Source organism: Mauremys reevesii, linkage group 3 (assembly GCF_016161935.1).
Source record: "Mauremys reevesii isolate NIE-2019 linkage group 3, ASM1616193v1, whole genome shotgun sequence".
Lineage (NCBI taxonomy): Eukaryota > Metazoa > Chordata > Testudines > Geoemydidae > Mauremys > Mauremys reevesii.
In genome coordinates this window covers 2,608,969-2,622,367 of record NC_052625.1, presented here as the reverse complement: position 1 = coordinate 2,622,367, position 13,399 = coordinate 2,608,969, and the positions used below count along the sequence as shown (strand labels likewise).

Genomic DNA, 13,399 nt, shown 5'->3' with positions numbered 1-13,399 from the left:
GCGCCACGTTCCCGCTCCTCCCCCCTCCCTCCCAGAGCTTGCTACAGCTGTTGGCGGCGGCAAGTGCTGGGCGGTAGGTGGTGGAGCAGGGACGCGGTGCACTCAGAGGAGGAGACAGAGGAGGAGGTGAGGTGGGGCAGGGGCGAGGCAGGAGCTTGGCTGCTGGTGGGTGCAGAGCACCCACTAATTTTTCCCCGTGGGTAAAAAATTTTCCCACAGAGTCGGCACCTATGAGTGCATGTAACTGTAACCAACCCTGTCCTAAGCACCATTCCATTACCGCCCTGTGTCCCATAGTGATACAACGCAATCTAGACAAGCTCTGTAAATACAGTGACTAAGATCTATACTAAATATCTTGCAGGCCTCTCACAACTGATTTAACCAAATAACAATTGCAGAACTACTAACTGTGGTATGTCGCCTATCGCTTAAATCAGTCTCTGTACCAGATGACTGAACGGTAGCTAATGTGATGCCGATTTTTAAAAAAGGCTCCTGAAGCGATCCTGGCAATTACAGGCTGGTAAGCCTGACTTTAGCACCAGGCACACTGGCTGAAACTACAGTAAAGAACAAAATTATCAGACACATCGATGGACACAATATGGTGGAGAAGAGTTAACACAGCTTTTGGAAAGGGAAATCACACCTCAGCAATCTATTAGAATTCTTTGATGGTGTCCACAAGTCTGGATATAGTGGACTTGGACTTCTGACAAGGTCCCACAGCAAAGACTCTTCAGTAAAGTAAGGAGTTGTGGGATAAGAGGGAAGGTTCCTCTCATGGAGCAGTAAGTAGTTAAAAGACAGGAAACAAAGGGTAAGAATAAATGGTCAGTTTTCGCAATGCAGAGAGGTAAATAGTGGAGTCCTCCAGGGATCTGTAGTGGGATCAGTGCTGTTCAACATATTCATAAATGATCTGGAAAAAGGGGTAAACAGTGAGGTGGCAAAGTTTGCAGCTGATACAAAATTACTAAAATACTTAAGTCCAAAGCTGGTTGTGAAGAGTTACAAAGGGATCTCACAAAACTGGGTGACTGGGCAACAAAATGGCAGATGAAATTCAGTGTTGATGAATGCAAAGTGATGCACATTGGAAAACATAATCCCAACTATACATACAAAATGATGGGGTCTAAATTAGCTGTTACCACTCAAGAAAGAGATTTGGAGTCATTGTGGATAGTTCTCTGAAAACGTCCACTCAATGTGCAGCAGCAGTCAAAAAAGCTAACAATGTTAGGAACCATTAGGACAGGGATAGATAATAAGACAGAAAACATCATAATGCCACTTTCTAAATCCATGATATGCCCTCACCTTGAATAGTGCGTGCAGTTCTGGTCGCCCCATCTCAAAAAAGAGATAGTAGAATTGAAAAGGGTACAGAAAAGGGCAACAAAAATGATTAGGGGTATGGAACACCTTCCATATAAGGAAAGATTGAAAAGACCTGAACTGTTCAGCTTAGAAAAGAGACGACTAAGGGGAGCTATGATACAGGTCTATAAAATCATGACGAGGGTGGAGAAAGTGAATAGGGAAGTGTTATTTACTCCTTAACCTAACACAAGAACAAGGGGGGGGGTCTCAATGAAATAGGCAGCAGGTTTAAAACAAACATAAGGAAGTACTACCTCATACAATGCACAGACAACCTGTGGAACTCACTGCTACAGGATGTTGCAAAGATCAAAAATATAACTGGGTTCAAAAAGAACTAGGTAAGTTCATGGAGGATCGGTCCATCAATGGCTATTAGCCAAAATAGTTAGGGATGCAACCCCATGCTCTGGGTGTCCCTAAACCTCTGACTGCCAGAAGCTGGGAGTGTACAACTGGGGATCACTAGATAACTGCCCTGTTCTGTTCATTCCCTCTGAAGCACCTGGCACTGTCAGAAGACAGGACACTGGTTAGATGGACCATGGTTCCGACCCAGCATGGCTGTTCTTATCGTCTTAACTGAAACATGCCCTAAATCTTCCAAAACAGCAGAGGGGAGGGAGGGAGAGCTAATCCATCCCTCCCTCCTACCTCCCGGGGGAGAGGCGATCAAGCACTCTGAAGGCACCTTAACACCTGTTTCTTCTTCTTCCTCCAGGATGCAAATCTGAGACGATGCCCCCAACTCCGAGATGCCCCCAATTCCAGCGCCCACAGGGGAGCTGGCACTGCCAGGCTGCAGGTATCTGGCCAGCAGGGACCTCATGGCTTTGACATCCTGACCGCATGAGGGTCTTGACCCTTTTGGGACCCCAGACCACCAGCCCAGCATGAGATGAGCAACATGCAGATGGCACATGGCCTGCCAGCTGCTCCGCACACCCGTGTCTTTTGGCTGGCCCAGCAGGACCTCCCCACCTGCAGATGGAACAGGAGCCTGTGTTCTTATTTACTGAACACAGAGACGGCCCGAATCTCTTCTGTCTTCCACCAGCATTGACCAAGTGATTTACCCGAGCAGCAATCCCTGGCTTATGCTGGTGTACGTGTGAGGAGAGACAGGCCCAGCATGGCCTGCAGCCTCCCTGCAAGCACCACGCCGCAGCAAACACAAGCGGCTCAAACCACGACGCCAAGACTTACCTGGAGGCAGCAGCTGTGCAGAGGCGAATAGCCGTCGAAGCCCGGCACCCAGGACACCACGAAGCCGTGCGCTGTTCTATTCAGGACACGCACGTCGGCTGGGGCGGCTGCAGCTCCTACATGAGAAAGCCAGCACTGGTCAGCGCTAACGCGTGTGAACACAATGCCGGCTCCCAGCCGGCTGCGCATGTGCAAGCTTTGTAGAGAAACACCTGAATGCTGAATTCAGCGCTGGGGAGGTGGCAGAAGGCTCCCCAAGAGAACTATGCTGGGCGTCCCAGGGCTGGGTTGGGCCAGGGGGAGCAGCACCACCTGTGGAAGGCAGATTCAAGCAGTGGCCTGACATAGAGGGGTGGGGAGCAATGGCATGTGGGGGTCCCCGGGGCTGGGAGCTTGCCTGGAACCCGCACACAGGGAACTTGCGGTGCGCACCGGCAGGGTCTCCACGCAGTAACTGCTGTGCTGCAGGTGAGTGCGCTTCAGAAATCATGCCTGTGCTGCGTGTGGCCGCCCCATGCAGACAAGTCCAAGGGCTGTGCTCATCGCTATAGCACAGTCATGAGCTCGGGCGGGCCCGGACCCCGCGGGGCCGCGAGGAGCAGCGTGTGCTCAGCATCAGCGTTTCAAATGGGCGTCACTGATTTCCCACGCCGTGCTCTGTCCTGTCGCCCGGAGAGCTGCTCTCCTTGGCCAAGGATCACCTGCCCTGGCCGCTGCCCACTCTGAACTGCAGGACACAGCTGGGTTGAGCCGAGCGCCACCCCGGGCAGACAGCTATCGGCAGAGCGCAGGCTGCAGCCCCGAGTCGGGAGTCTGGCTGCTGCGGGCTGGGCAGACGTACCCGCTGTGACAGTCGGAATCGTGTCTCCTTTCACGGGCCCGGCGCTGAGAAGCGGGTGGCTGGATGGTCTCGCGGGGCAGGGGTGCCACAGGGGTTAGGGGAAGGCTCTCTCAGAGGAGGGGGACGCAGTGCTGTGTGCGAAGGCCGGGAGAAAGCTGCCCGCTGAGGGAAAGGGGGGCTGGGAGGGGGATGCAGCTAGACCGCTGACCTGCTCCTGAGCCCATCCCAGCTGCCCTGGAGACGCTATGCCTGGTGGGAGGGACAGTTCAGAGGCAAGTCGCAGGGCTCACCATTATGTTGATGTAACAATACGCAGCATCAGCTTATTGCTGTCTCCAGGTGCCTCCCCAGCGCCAGCGGTGAGCAGCGGACTGGGAACAGCGCTGGCCCATGCTTTAAACGTCCCCGAGGGGCCACATTACCCGAAGGAAGAAACGAGGCCTCTGACCCTCCATGTGGGGTACCTGCTGCCTGCACTCTCCCCTTCCCTGGCCTCCGGACAGGTGCTGCTGCCAGCCTGGGTGCTGCTGCCATCTGGGGCCTGGATGTGGCACCCTGAGGTGCTGGGCCTGGGGGAAATGACTTCCCAGAGCCTGCAGCACCATCCCTCGCAGGGAGTCGAACACCAAATGGGTGAGTTAGTCAGGTGCCCCCCTTTACAGCCCTAATTTATGGGGCAGACTGTTAAAAACAGAGGCCATCCGGGCACTCTTCTTCGAGGTACACGGCCGGGCAGCTGAGCCCGATCCTCTGTGTGGGGCCGGCAGTACCAAGACTCAGCCAGGCTGCTGGCAAAGCCCTAAGGGAGTGACTGGCTGTTCGCAGCCCTCTGGGTCAGATCAGGGCGGCTGGCCGGGATGAGAGAAACCCAGCTCTGGAGGCTGGCGGTGGGAGCGGGGACTCGTTCAGGAGCACTGGACACAAACTCCATGTGGAATCCAGAACACAACAGACCATCTTCACCTTTCCTGGAGCCGGCTGCATACGCTCGGCATCCGTGAACTGAAACCCACACTCTGCCTCGGCTGGGAACGTGTGGGCTCAGGGAAAATGCTCCCTTAGCCGCCAGGGTGACTCCAGCTTGGGAATTTCAGGAATTCCCATCACTTCCGATGGAAACACGGAGGCTGGCTCGGACCAGGAAGGAAGGGAGGGAATGGCACAGCCCTTCTGAAACTCCCCTCGGTTTGACAGCTCTGCTTACAAGTGAGCTCTCGGGTGCTTCCTCCCCCAGTCTCAGCCCTGCGGACACCCAGCTTTCCAGCTAGCAGAATCCCGACAGGGGACGCTTGGGCTGCACTGGCGTCAATGGGGGGGGGGGGGGAGTTGTTGCTGTGGCCAGCAAGGGAGGGAAGGCAGCATGCCCTGCTGTGGAGGGGAGAGACTCAGACCAAAGCGCAGACACGCGGTGCCTCCATCCAGCTCTCAGGATTTATGGGGTTTGGTGGGTTTGGTGCATCTTGTCCTCTAGGGTAGGGGCAATACCTGCTCTCCCCAACACTACAACCTGCAGAAATCTCTGTCATGGCCCGGGGGAGGTTTGAGACCAGGCTTTGGAGCACAGCTTCCAATGCAATGACTAGAGCTGGGCAGGAAACGGTTCTCCTGTCCGGTGAGAATTTTTGAAAATATTTTCCCACCCCGAATTGGGATGAAAACACAAAATCTTGAAAATGTTCATCACCCAAAAATGCAAAAATATCAGACTGGGTCAAGTGAAACACTGAGATCATTTCTAAAGGATTCTTTCTACGCTGACTTCTTTTGTTTTCAAGGTTTTTTTTAAAACTATAAATCAAATTTTAAATTTTATGACAAAACATCATTTTGACCTGAACAATTATACTTTGTTTTGTAAAATGTCAAAATGGGACATTTGAATGATTCCGAAACTTTGTTTTCCAAGGCTTTTCCAAAACTTTTCCGTGGACAGTTTTGGTTTTGATGAATCAGCATCTTCTAGCACAAAATTTATTGTCCAAAAATTCCCAACCAGCTCTAACAATAACCTCATTCCACAGTCTCACTGCCATGTGGGCTCAGGCAGGAGCCACAGACAGGTTTTTTTTTTTTTTGCTTTTAGACAGTGTAATTGTATTGGGTGGGGCCCTGTAGGCCTGGCCCTCAGTGGCACACCAGGCTCCTACCAGCACCCAGGACAGGCATGTTGCAGCTGTGGCCCCCTGCTTTCTGCTGCTCCAGCATGGAGGCCCCCCCCCCCCCACCAGCAGCCTCCTCAGAGCCCAGCAGCCCATGAGGGCCTAATACTGCTCCCTGCTGTGAATCTCTCCCAGGCACCCTGGCAGAGAGTTTACTAGGCAGAAACCTTGGCAGCAGTAGTGAGACAGACTTCATGTTCACCACTTACTTTTTATATTGATCTGCACTTCATTCGAGGCAGTTAGTCCTTTCCTATTGTGAGCTTCACAGCTGAATATTGCAGTTTCGCTAAGACCTGCAGTAGGATAAAATAAACAGATTTAAACATTTTATTAAAGCTAATGTTAAAAAAAATTATATAATACATAGGTTGGGAAAAGAGTGTCTGTACATCTGGGTATAGTGCTAAGATTATCCACAAATACAAAGTTAGTTTTTTAAAAGTCATCTGATACACAGAGTGCACTATAACAGGACAATGGCCAGGCGGTGGGGAACTTTCGCAGGACAAAGGGAAGTCCTTTCACCGCCTTGTATTTCTTTCAAGCTCATTTAATTTCATTCTCCACACAAAGATACCAATTCCCAGGTGGTGTTCAGCTAGCCACGAACCACGACTGAACATCAACACTCCTTCACACACGAAGGGGAGACTTTGCAGCTTCTTTTGTTTTAAAAAAGTTATTTTCTTTTCCCATGAACATGAATAACCCATTTTTGCATGAACCACTTCAAATTTGCCATACGCTGCATTTCTGCACGTGCAGCGCAGTAAGCAGGAGAGGAGAAAGTTGACATCCTGGTCCCAATGACGCCAGGCACTCAGATACTATAGTGATGAGCACAGTATAAAAACCTATGTAGAACTCCCGCTGACTTCAGTAGGGCCAGGATTTCACCTGATATTTTAACTAAGAAGCAGAGAACATAAGCGTGAGATGAGGGGGGCAGACCCAGTTCTGTAGCCCACAGCATTGGCTGTTGCCCCATTTGAGAAATGGAGAGGCAGAAAGAGGAAGAACTCAAGACAATAAACCTTTGGTTTGTTTTTAAAGACTGCCCAAGCCACCCAAGTGCGATAGCAGCAGCAGAACCCTCCGGGGTCCAGCTGTGACCCCCACCCAGATAATGGTGCCTCACCCAAAACCTCACTTCTTCCCAACGGGAACATGGGCCATGTGCAGAACGGAGCACCCTGGACCACTGCAAGGGGACTGGAGAACGTCACACGATGGATTTACTCCCCTCCCAAGGGCCTGCTGGTGCTGCCGGCTGCTGTGCCCACACTGCCCCACTGACGCTCTCCCCATGGCTCTGCCGCCTCCTAAACACGCAGCAGAGGTGGCCGCCCTGGCAGTTTAAAGAGCCACTGGAAGAGCTCTCTTCTTTTGCAGGACACTCCCTACAACGACAAAGGCTGGCTAGCCCACCCTGTCGCCGGCTCTGTGGGCACAGGACCACAGCCCCCATGCCCTGTGCAGTAGCTGTTCCTAAAGGCAGGGGGACATTGATGTTAATCTCTAGGCAGGACTTGCAGACCAGGTCCACCTGTCTGCCAGTCCCCTCACTCCCAAAGAGGAACACTGTGGCCCAGATGTTCAGCTGGGGCGACGTGACGTGGTTCACTGCAGTCAACAGGCTCCGCTAAGACACACCAGCTGCGGTCTCGGCCCTGGGCTTTTATAGGCTGACCTCAGTCTCTGGCCATCCTGGGAGTCTTTAGTCCCCTACCTGCCCTTAAGTCAGGCCAGGGAAGTCTAAATCTCATACAAATATTTTAGTGCTAGTTTGGAAGGGCCCAGAATTCTGGCCTCTACCTGCCAATCAAACCACTCGACCCGCCCAGGCCCACGCAGGGGTCGACAGGGAGGAGAGTTGAGAGGGAAAAGGGTCTGGACTGAGGGGCGCGGTGGGCTCCGGTGGGGACGGACAATCTAAGGCTGACTGGCTTCTAGCTAAAACACTGGGATGAAGGCAGTGCTTATGATGTGTGGTGGCCTTTGCTGATCATAAAGGAACATTGGCAGTGCCCTTATCTGACAGGGCGGCTCGCCCAGTGGGACAGAGGCCAGAATTCTGGGCGTTACTTCCAGAATCCAAGAGGAAGGGAGAAGTATGTGCACAACATGTCGTGGGAGCCTCTGGATACCACAGTAGACTCAGAGTCTGGGCATCCCCTTTCCCAACCCACTTCCTGCTCTGCGCGATCCTACACACCGACGCCGGGGACACGCTGTTCCTTGGCGTGCAGGACACAGAGACCAGGGCTCTCCTTAAGGTTGGGCGCCCTCCCCAAACTCCTAAGTGCCTCACTTTAAATCACTCTTTAAGCCACTACCAGCCACCTCTGCCGTCGAGGGGAGGAGCCCAGCAGCCCCTCTGCAGCCGGGCAGAGCTGCCCACCTACGCATATTTGCCAATGGACAACCTGTGTCTAAGGCAGGGATTGTGAAGGCTCCCTGGCCCCATCCAATACAGGAACTGCAGGGTATTTGGCGGGGAGGGTCTATATTGTCCTACGTACAGTGCGCCTGCTGCCTGCTCCAAGGACGGGGCGGGAAGCTGTAGCCCTCGCTGGTCAGAATGAGAGCTGGGGAAAGGAATCTTCCCCCCATGCTGCTGGTGCGCTCTGCTCTCAGACTGACTCCCGGAGCTGCCTGTCAGCAAGCCCTGTTACAATCCCAGCACTGCTCCTGCCAGGATCAATCACCTGCCCAGAGCCGTCCACCTGGGGCAGGGAAAATGATCCCTCAGTCCATAGGCTGCTGCAGCACTGAAACACCAGCACTCGTTATGGCCCAAATCCTGACCCTTTAAAGTCAATGGACGCTTTGCCTTCAGCTTGGACCTTTGTAAGTAGACTATTGCGTAGTGGGCTAATAAACCAGACATAATGTTGTGAATTCTTCCTATTCAGAGCCTAGACTACTGCAGGGGGCCAATGGGTTCCAAACCTAAAGGGTACAGTAAGGAACATAAGAGCGGCCAGACTGGGTCAGACCAAGGGTCCATCCAGCCCAGGATCCTGCCTTCCGACAGTGGCCAGTGCCAGGTGCCCCAGAGAGAGTGAACCTAACAGGGCAGTTAGCGTGTGATCCATCCCGTCGCCCATTCCCAGAGTCTGGCAAATAGTGAAACAAACCAGTGAGTTGTTAGAACTTGGTTCACCTTTACATCCACCCGAGAGCGGGCGCATCTTCTAAGCTGCCCAAATCCACAGATCTCCCCTTTCCCAACCTCTCTGCATTATTTATCACTATTATCCCTTATTCCCACCACACCCCACTATACGCTCTCCATCCAGAAGACAAGGGCTCATTCAGTTTCTGCTCCGATCAGACTAGGAGGCAGAATATAAAATAAAACCCAGCAATGCTCAAAAGGACACAAGTCTTTCTGATGATGGACAAAACTCACTCTGTCTCTAGGATGGGTATCAAGATTTCATCCACACTTGGATCCCCTTTACGATTATACAAGCAAGAGCTTAATGCTGGATGTCTTAATGATTATAGGAGTACTCCCCTCGTTAGATATACACCATGTTACACCACCATTAACTAGAGTGTAGTTACAGAACTGTTCTAACTTTTGATACAACGAATTACCACCCAATCTAGCACTGTGCCTGGTATCTCTGGGGCCGGGGAGGAGCTTGAGAAGCCTGAAATGAATCAGGCTGCAGGTTTCTGAGGAATTCCTAGGCCTGGTCTACACTGGGGGGGGGGGGGGGGGTGTCGATCTAAGGTACGCAACTTCAGCTACGTGAATAGTGTAGCTGAAGTCGAAGTACCTTAGCTCAAATTACTTACCCGTCCTCAGGGCGCGGGATCGACGTCCGTGGCTCTCCCGTCGACTCCGCTACCGCCACTCGCTCCGGTGGAGTTCCGGAGTCGACGGGAGCGCGTTCGGGGTTCGATATATCGCGTCTACATGAGACACGATATATCGAACTCTGAGAAATCGATTGCTACCCGCCGATCCGGTGGGTAGTGAAGACGTACCCCTAGTTTCCATTTGGATTTTTATAATGCTTCTCAGCAGCCGACTGCTTCTCTTAAAGTTAAATATCTGCAGTGGAAATGTGGAGTTTCCTCACTCCCAATAATTACAGGGTGGTTACCATGGAGCAGGGCCAACCAGAGGATTCAGGGGGCCTGGGGTCTTCGGCGGTGGGGGGCCCCCCCCGCCGAATTGCCGCCGTTCCCAGGGCGGAAGGACCCCACCGCCACGGGTCTTCGGGGCGCTTCGGCGGTGGGTCCTGGAGCGGAAGGACCCCCCACTGCCGAATTGCCGTGGAAGATGCTCTGGGGGCCCAGGCCCCGTGAGAGTTTTCCGGGGCCCCCGGAGTGAGTGAAGGATGCTGCTCCAGGGCCCCCGAAAAACTCTCATGGGGGCCCCTGCAGGGCCCAGGGCAAATTGCCCCACTTGGCCCCCCCCCTCTGGGCGGCCCTGCCCTGGCGTTAATGTGCCAGGATTCTAAAAGATAGACAGCAATGCTGAGTAACGCAGGCAGGAAGGACAGCTCTTGGTTATATGAATTATTGGTAATGCCAGCTATCAATTGTTAGAACTGGGCTATAACTACAGTATAGCTACTCTTTAATTACGCGTGCTCCAATACGTCTGTTAGTCTATAAGGTGCCACAGGACTCCTTGCTGCTTTAATTACCATACCGGTATTATAAAGTACGTAAGAGAGAAGAGAGCCTGGAGCACTTGGCCTGGTGCAAGATTCGAGGCCTGACCCAGAGGAACAAAAATCAGTCCATGGATTAAAGCAGATGTTTACAAGTTCACTGTCTGATATGTGACCTTGGCAAAAGTATTGCTAGCGTGGCTAAAACACAGGCACTTCTAAGAAGCAACAGATACTAGGTATATGTGAGAACACACTCACAAAGATTAGCTCAGGGACACCCTGAGCTAACACCAGATAAGAGGATGTTTTGCCCAAGACACCTGGAGCATAATACAAAGGGAGGCAACAAGCAGGTGTCCTGAAACACGTGAGGTGGCACAGAAGTTGTTTGTCTCGGTCTGTAAAGATTGGGGTACCTCACTGTAACCCTTTGTGTGGCCAAGGGGGCATCAGAAAGTCCTACTGCACACTGGGCACTCATGTTTTAGCATACGTGTAACCATGGAGCCAGGGTGCTAGGACTATCTTGAGGGCAATAATCCTGGCCAAGTACCTTTGTCACTGAACCGTGCCAGTGGTCGTTCTTTCTGGGTAGTGCTATCGAGATCTACTGAACCAACTGTTTGTGCAGGGCTGGGAGAGCACACAGAGAGAGCACGCATGCACCTAACTGACAACAAAGTATACCCACCTCCTACTGAAATAAATTAATAGCACTCCCAAACACAGCGGTGTTTGTCAGAGCTAATTGCCTTTGCTTCCTAGCCACTGACTTTTACTAGTGGGACTTAACGGTTTGCAGTCGGCTTTGTGCGTGTTTTTGCAGGTTTCGTTTCCAACGTTCTCTCCTTGGGATATATTTTTCAGCTGATGTGATGTTATGGACAACTTTCCTTCTTCATGCTCCTGTTCTCACAATGTTAAGGAACGCTTGGCACAATAACCCAGAATTGTTTAATGGGGAGCAGGGGTTACTCACTGGCTTCCTTCCTGCCTTACTTTTACATATCTCTGAAGTTTTCCTGTTTTCGATTAAAAATCCCATAAAAACAAGGCAACCCTTGTATTTCATTCCTATCTGCCTGGCAGAGCTGGGATTTCCCAGGGTTCTTTTCAGTGGTTTGAAAATGCTTTTCGAAAGAGGATTTATTTTTACCTTCTAATTTTCTAGGCCGTAATCACGGGGATCAGGGTCTTGCACTGAAATCTTTGCTCAACCAAACAGCCCTTGCTCATGCAAGTCGTCCCTTTGATGCCAATAGGGTGACTTGGGTGAGAAAAATTGCTCCAACCATCAGACCTAGAGTTTGCCAAACATAGACAAAAAATGCAGAAGGCATGAGTCAGATCTTCCGGCTTTTGCTGCCTTTTAAAATCTCTCTGTGGAGCCCAAGACATGCCAGCTATAGCATAGCACGTGTACAGCTGGGAGTGAATCAAGTAAATCCCACTCTTTGCTCTTTTATGGCAAAATCCTCCTGGATTTTACATCAGAGTGGGAATAAGATCAGTTGCAGACAGGACGTGTCTCTCTCCCTTACTCATCTGGATTTGCCAGGTCTCGTTCCACTCCCTACCCTCCATGCATATCCAAGGCTCTTCTACATCCCCCTTTGTTCACTCTCCTGGGGTCCCCTGGCAACAGCAGCAGCAGCGTAACCAGGTGTGATCTCAGCAACACTCACACCCCTGTGAAAATCCAGGGTCACGCCCAGCCTGGAGGCCAGAGTGAAACTCAGCAGCACCTGTAGAGAAACCCTGCCATGTGCTAACGCTCAACCCCACGGAGCCAGGAGTCTGGGGAGAAAGCTAAACCACGGGCCCTGATCCTTGGCTCCAGCCCAGGAGTGCTCGGTGCAATTCGGAGGCATTGCACTTGCAGCCCTATAGCTGCTCTGATCTACATCGGCTGCCAGTGGCCCCAGGGGAAAATCCAGCCCGGGAACCCCGGTGATCCTGCACCCACAATAAGCCTCTCAGATCGCTCAATACACTGACGGACTGAATCAGGGGCGGCTCTAGGCATTTTGCCGCCCCAAGCACGGCGGCACACCGCAGGGGGCGCTCTGCCGGTCGCCAGTCCCGCGGCTCCGGTGGACCTCTCGCAGGCGTGCCTGCGGATGCTCCACCGAAGCCGCGGGACCAGTGGACCCTCCGCAGGCACGCCTGCGGGAGGTCCACCGGAGCCGCCTGCCACCCTCCCGGTGACCGGCAGAGCGCCCCCCGCGGCATGCTGCCCCAAGCACGCGCTTGGCGTGCTGGGGCCTGGAGCCGCCCCTGGACTGAATGCACCTCATCCAGCTCCCTTGTGTGCCAGCCTAAGACAGCCCACCTCCCTCCCAGCCCTGCCTGTTCTCATGGAAGTTCACAGCAGGAGTCCTGAGGATCCAGCCCTTAGAGGAAAGGAAACACACGCAGTGACCCTGCCATGGAGAGGACCCAGACACCACGCAGGAAATGCCGCTTTCACTTCCTCATTTCATTTCCCCCTGCCCCAGCTCTGATGTCTACACAGCAGTTTTACAGCCCCGTGAGCCTGAGTCAGCTGACACGGCCCAGCTGCATGGAGGGCGGGGGCGAGGGAGGGAGGGGGGTTAACTGCAGTGTAGACAAACCCTAAGGAAACTGCTGCGTGGGCTGGTGGGGGAACCGATCCTCAGAAGCACCAGAGCAAAGCTAGAGCCACCTGCTGACTTCCTTTGCGATTCTGGGCTCTCTGCACCAGGACAGGCATTCTCTTATCGGAACAGCCTTCTCCATAGACTCAGCGCTTGCAGGTTCCTGGGGCTGCTGGCAGGAACGGGCTGTTCGTGGATGGGGGGAAGGGGAGTTTGACTGCAAACTTCCTTGTCAGAAGAAATTTCCAACCCTGAACTGAAAGCGGCTAGAAGCCCCCAAACCAGCCCTTTTGCTTCATGTGACCCAAGCCGATCTGTATCTCGCAGCGGGGAGACATAGCCTCTGCCCCCCCCCCCCTTCGGGGTATGACGAGCGTCCCCGTCCATCCCACTCTGCAAGCCACGGCGCCATGTTCCTGCTCGACTCAGGAATGGGGATCCCGTGCAGGTCCCTGCACTATCAGACAAGCCTGAGCAATGACTCTGTTTTCACCCTCACCACACTGAGCCTGGAGGGAAGGGCAAAGCAGCGACTTTCACCTC

The 13,399-nt window shown here is 53.0% G+C and overlaps 1 protein-coding gene across 2 annotated transcripts in view; it reads right to left on the bottom strand.

The window, feature by feature from the left end:
• Nucleotides 1-13,399, bottom strand: part of MERTK (MER proto-oncogene, tyrosine kinase) — a 63,996-nt gene that overhangs the window by 35,061 nt on the left and 15,536 nt on the right. For both annotated transcript variants that reach the window (XM_039530772.1, XM_039530773.1), the window contains exons 5-6: nucleotides 5,805-5,891; nucleotides 2,596-2,711 (exon numbers count right to left, since the gene is read on the bottom strand). In XM_039530772.1, coding sequence (XP_039386706.1) covers nucleotides 2,596-2,711; nucleotides 5,805-5,891 — 203 coding nt within the window. The remainder of the gene's footprint in view (nucleotides 1-2,595; nucleotides 2,712-5,804; nucleotides 5,892-13,399) is intronic.